We start from the raw sequence: 6000 nt of genomic DNA on the forward strand, positions 1-6000 counted from the left end.
TTGGGGACGGTGTTATCTACAAAGGAAGTTTATATTGTCAGTCACACACTCAGTCATTGCATTGATGTTCTCTTCATATGGCTGACACAGTGCATCCAAGTCTCTAGCCAAAAAACAACCTTGCAGGGTTTCCTCAGCTTCCTGTGACCTTTTTCTTACATCTTCTTTATTACAGGTTACCTCTCATTAAGTGGCTTATGTTCTAATTCCGTAAAAATTCAAAAAAATATCCACTGGACTTGGTTTCCAAGATTTGAAGACATTTCGCCACCTCTCCAGGAAGCTTTCTCAATTCAAATTTTTGGATCAGCGGTGAGTTTGAGTCTTATATAGACAAAGCCTTGTATCGCTTGGAAACATGCAAATGGTAACCGATGAATGGGTCGTTTGGTTCCGTCGTTCGCCTGTAATATCTAAAACCTGTCTATGATTGTTAAGAGTCGGTCATAGACAGATTTCAGGTATTACAGCAGATAATCCCCCCCCTTAATGGCAATCCCCCCCTTTAACGACCGATCCTCAGAATCATAGACAGGTTTTAGATATTACAGGCGAACGACGGAACCAAACGACCCATTCATCGGTTACCATTGCATGTTTCCAAGCGATACAAGGCTTTGTCTATATAAGACTCAAACTCACCGCTGATCCAAACATTTGAATTGAGAAAGCTTCCTGGAGAGGTGGCAAAACGTCTTCAAATCTTGGAAACCAAGTCCAGTGGATATTTTTTTGAATTTTTACGGAATGACTATGACCTGGATGACTGAGAACCTTCATCAGCTTATGTTCTAAGCATTAAAAAAACAAGATCATGTTCTGATTTCCCAGGAGAAGGTCTTACTTCAAATTTGTATAAGTCCTTGACATATTCTAAAAATTTGTTTTATGTGGTATAGCATCTGATACTGGGTGTGTAGCACAGAGTGGCGCGATTAAAATCACGTGTTATTGCTCCACATGTATTATGTTGTTATGTCTGTAGCTCAGCAGCAGCAGAACTGTTGACATCACATGCAGTGTTGGCAAAAGCAGATGGTGGAATGTAAACAGCTGTGATGTAAACTTTCTGGGTAAATAGTATATGTGAAAACTAACTTCCAAAATTTCCATATCTGGACAACAGAGTTGAAATTTCACAGTAACATGTACAGGATGAAACCATTTGTTGTTCACAAGGATTGCCAACCCACCTTCCTTGATTTTTCAGCCTTCTTTAAATCTCCATCTGCTTATAAGGTCAGAATGCCTGGCAGAGAGACATGGATTCAGGGATATGATCATGCAGCCTGTTTTTGCAAGATACTGCATTTGCAATATACAGTATTGCCAGGGTCCTTGCTAGGGCTTGTAGTTCTTCTAACATGTTTCCTAAAGATCGCACATTCATAATTGTTAATAGTTAAGATGATTTGTATTTCCTCCTTCTCTCTCTTCTCCTTGACCTTGCCCTGCATCCCTTGTGCCTCATTTTTGCATGAGCTGCGACTTGTGGAAGTACCGGTAGCATTTTTTTTTTTTTTAGACTAAGATGTTAGTGAGTTTCTCCCAGGTGTAAAAAAAAAAAAAAAAAACTTGGTTAAACATCATAACAAATATCCAGAAATGAAAACATAATGGCAAAAATCATTTTATCTGCAAAAAAAAAAAAAAAAAAAACTTGGTTAAACATCATAACAAATATCCAGAAATGAAAACATAATGGCAAAAATCATTTTATCTGCACAGCATCCAATTTATTTTAAGCAATTCTATTTACACTATAACTATCCTATTACTTCAGATTGGATGTGTCAGAGATACACATTATCATTATAGATTAAGAAGATGAAATGGTAGAGAAAAATAATTCCGCCATCATTTTTTTTTTGGTTAACCATCTGAGCAAATTACTTAAAGAAGCTTAAAAAAACTAATTAAGAAGGAAATGAATTCCTTCCTGCCTATAGCAATTGGCATCTCCAAGATCTCGTTAAAAGAAAACTATAACACTTAAGCATTTATTCTCCTTTGGAATCAATTACGTATATTTTAATTGCTTTTTTATTTAGAAATATTTAGGTACAACTCGAAAAAAACAGGACTGTTATCTCTGTATAGATCAGTTTTAAATGTACAACAGTTGTTACTAAATAGAGCTCTAACAGAAATTGACATCCAATCACAATAACTTATATTGCCACAACTATTGTACCAATGTGTTTGTTCTGGTGAAATAGTACATGAGGGGAAAAAGACCAGAGGATTGCAACTTTGGGTTTGAGTAAAATTAAGTTTTTAATTAAAAAACAACAAAATATTTACATTAATTACAAGAAAGCACACACTTTTAAGCTATTCTACATTAACACATGTCCTTTATAGTGTCTAGTTTTCATTATCCTCTATGGTAAATCACACAATTTGCTTAAATAGAAGGGCTAAATTCACTTCAAAGCATTTATTTAACAATGTCTATAACATCTGGATATGTTCACAACACTGTAAGGACAAGATAAGAACAGCATTTTGTATTACACTATTGCTTCACAAACCACCCATTTCACAATACGACTCTTTAAAGACAAGGCACAGTGCAGGTAATCACATCTATCTGTAAACCAAAGGAGATCACAGCATTTAAAATCTATACAAGAAAATGCTTTACAGTTGTTACATACTGCTCGAAACGGAAACATCTTTTAGCTTTTCACAGTTAGAGTTCCTCTCGTTGCTGTCATTCTACCCTGACTCTTATCTCTCTGCAACATGGGAGATGTCAAGGGAAGGGAAGGCCTCTTCCTCATATTCAGGCCCTTGTTTGATGGAAGGACGACTGATGATTAGGATGGTCTCTTGTGCTTTAAGAGGGACTTTTCACAAAGATGAAGTTGTAGAGTCCACCACCTCACGGCCATTACAAACAGCTGGAACATAGTTGGAGGCTGATCCTGTTAAAATCAGTAGGGAGTTAGCCAGAGTAGCAATATTAGCCAGGAGACATGTTTGATTTACTTCTCTTTTTACTGATAAGAGAAGTTTGAAAGAGATGAAAGCTGTGAGTAAAAAGGGGGAAATGGGCATGAGGTATTATTAAAAAGCTATTAGGTTTTAGGATGTTATGTTTTGTTTTTTGTTTTTTTATAGAGCACATTAGGACCAGTATGTAAATTATGAAACAGTGTTTGCAGGTTAACATATCCACCTTCATATAATGTAGCTAAAATCCAACTCGACCAGGCAAACCTGTAAAATAACAGATAAATGTGAAAATCTTTTAATCTTTCAAAACTGACCCCTGAATTAGGCAGGGTTTACCATATGACAGCAGGTACAATCATTGATTGAAGGGAATATTTTCATTTCTATTATTCTTACTTAATACAGGGGGAAGGATGATTTGATCTCTTTAAAAAAAAACATTTATTTCCCTTAAAATTTTTCATGGTACAAATGCAAAATACACAGAATTTTATTAGGAATTAACAAGAATACATAAAAAAGTGATCAAATGGATATAAAATTGAACATTTTTTAAAGGTTTCTATAAATTCAAAACATTTCTAATGCTGTATGCATTTTGATTCACACACCTTAAGTGTATCAGCTTTAAGTTTTTAGATAAAGCACTAAATTGTATGTGCACTTTTTAGTACGTGCAATAAGTGGCAGTGATGCAGGTGATCTACTAAGATTGCGGCGCAAATGTTAAGGTGTGAACCAATGTGGTTCCGCCCATTAAAATATTCTCCTGATAGTTTGAGAGTGGTTTGAAGGTTCAAAGGCATGAAAACAAAGGAAATAAAGATAAATGTTGAAAAAAAAAATAATGATGATACAAAATTATATTTATATCACGCCTCAGCCTCTCTTAAAGTGCTAGAAATAAAAGAGAATAAAACATAACTATGGCTACATCTTATTATATAGAGCGGGAGGAAAAAATCCCTGTTGCTGAGAGATGCTCTTGTCTTGCTATATGGGGTAAGGGCTGCGTGTCTTCTCCTATTGACTTCTATTTATTTTTAGCTGATTTTGACCCTTTCTATGCCCTAAGCCTGACAAAAACCTTTAAACTAAACTAAATCTACACCTCAGCACTAAACCTTACCCCTTCCAAATTTCCTCACTTCAAATTAATAGAACATCAATTTGATGGTGAAATCAGTAAAAATATCATGATTTTGGTATTCACCTATCTAGCTCTGCCCTGTTTCCCATCACCTATCAGATCTACCTGTTCTGGTTTCATATTTAAGCTGCCAATTTCCCAGCCATCTCTGCCAGATTATTCATGACCATTTGGTGCTAAGAGTTCTCTAGCGTTACTATAGTGTTAGGATTGTGTGATCCTGATCTGTTTCTTTATTTGAGTCTTTGAGCCTTCCTGCCCCTGTTTGATCTGTATGCCTGCCTGTCTTCGGACACCTGTCGGATTCCTCTGTGTCCTGAACCTGGATCTGCCTCTTGACTTCGCCCTGTGGATTATCATGTCTTCCTTCGTCAGCTCGGATCTGGTCTCCTGTCAGCTCTGCAGCCTTCTAGGCTTCTGCATCTGGAACTCTCTGGCAGCGTCTGCTGTGTCTGTTCAGTCGAACCAGCTGGAATCATACTTGTTCTCTGGTCACGAACTGAACTGTCAAACCAGGTTAGTGACTCATGTGTTCATAATCATCCTCTGTCAGAGTATCGCAGTCACTAACCTGTGTTTCTCTACGATAGACGTTCCTGCCTCAGACGACCTAGCCACTGCAGCCACTGCCACTGCAGAATCGATCCGTAGTTATTTGAATAAATGCTTTTTAAGAATTCCACTGTCTGTCTTGCCTGAATTATGGGTCCCACTTTCTGAACCATTACAAAAAAGATGGTCCTCACTCTGATGCCAAAACAGGAGCAGNCTGTCAAACCAGGTTAGTGACTCATGTGTTCATAATCATCCTCTGTCAGAGTATCGCAGTCACTAACCTGTGTTTCTCTACGATAGACGTTCCTGCCTCAGACGACCTAGCCACTGCAGCCACTGCCACTGCAGAATCGATCCGTAGTTATTTGAATAAATGCTTTTTAAGAATTCCACTGTCTGTCTTGCCTGAATTATGGGTCCCACTTTCTGAACCATTACAAAAAAGATGGTCCTCACTCTGATGCCAAAACAGGAGCACGCACACGTCTCTTTGCAGGCTCTTGATATTCCGTTTTTCATACATTTTCCACAATATTTAAGTTCAGTCATTGTTTTTAGGTCTGATTCAATTTTACAAAGATGTTTGCCATCCTGCTAGATTAATTTAGGCAGGTCCATATACAGTTTTGTTTAATAAATATTATTCTACTGTCATTTTCACTGTCAAAATATGTTAACATGCGCACAGAATAGCTCATTTTCCTCATGTCTTCTTTGTAGAAACATTGAGGGCAGATATTTTTGCATCTCAGCTTTTACGTGACATTCAGAAGCAATGAAAAAAAATGCAACAAATGTTGGCAAAGTTAAGTTTCATTTTTGGAAAAGTACTTTGCAGGTGTAAATATTGCCATTTGAATATATCCTCCACTGATGAATTTGCACAGTTTGGTCATTAGAATGTGATCTGCATATTGATGAAGGTCTGCTCTGTGCGTAAAAACACATTTGCACCTTTTTTTAAGACACACAAACCTCCTGAATATCAGACCCCCGGAGACTGAATTCTTTGCCTGCACTGGCAAACACATCACTGGAACTGTCTGCCATATGCTATGGATCCCCATGCTACAGGTTCTCTATCAAATTTGTTCTGACTGGACCACTCTAACACTGAATATACTTTTATCTACACAATTCCATTATACTTCTGGCTGTATTTATAGGATGCTTGTAGAGCTAGAAGAAGAACTTCCATACAACTCTTAAGTCCTTTACTTCCATACCAGCACTATTCAGTAATGAACTTGTCCATCTTCCTAAGAGCTCGTATTCTTGCGAGAGAAATGCCTTATTGCTTTAAGAAGTTGCTGTGCACATCATAACAACAACAA

The 6000-nt window shown here is 37.2% G+C and overlaps 1 protein-coding gene across 4 annotated transcripts in view; it reads right to left on the reverse strand.

The window, feature by feature from the left end:
* Positions 1-2279: 2279 nt before the first annotated feature.
* Positions 2280-6000, reverse strand: part of LOC107096105 (metabotropic glutamate receptor 2-like) — a 49476-nt gene continuing 45755 nt past the window's right edge. For 3 of the 4 annotated variants that reach the window (XM_015392609.1, XM_015392608.1, XM_015392607.1), the window contains exon 6: positions 2281-2930. In XM_015392609.1, the coding sequence (XP_015248095.1) occupies positions 2857-2930 (74 nt within the window). In that variant the 3' untranslated portion in view covers positions 2281-2856. Of the gene's footprint in view, positions 2931-3184; positions 3226-6000 lie in introns of all 4 variants that reach the window. The other variant, XM_015392610.1, reaches the window with a different exon arrangement.

This window comes from Cyprinodon variegatus, unplaced genomic scaffold, assembly GCF_000732505.1.
Source record: "Cyprinodon variegatus isolate N-32 unplaced genomic scaffold, C_variegatus-1.0 Scaffold599, whole genome shotgun sequence".
In the NCBI taxonomy this organism is placed as follows: Eukaryota; Metazoa; Chordata; class Actinopteri; order Cyprinodontiformes; family Cyprinodontidae; genus Cyprinodon; species Cyprinodon variegatus.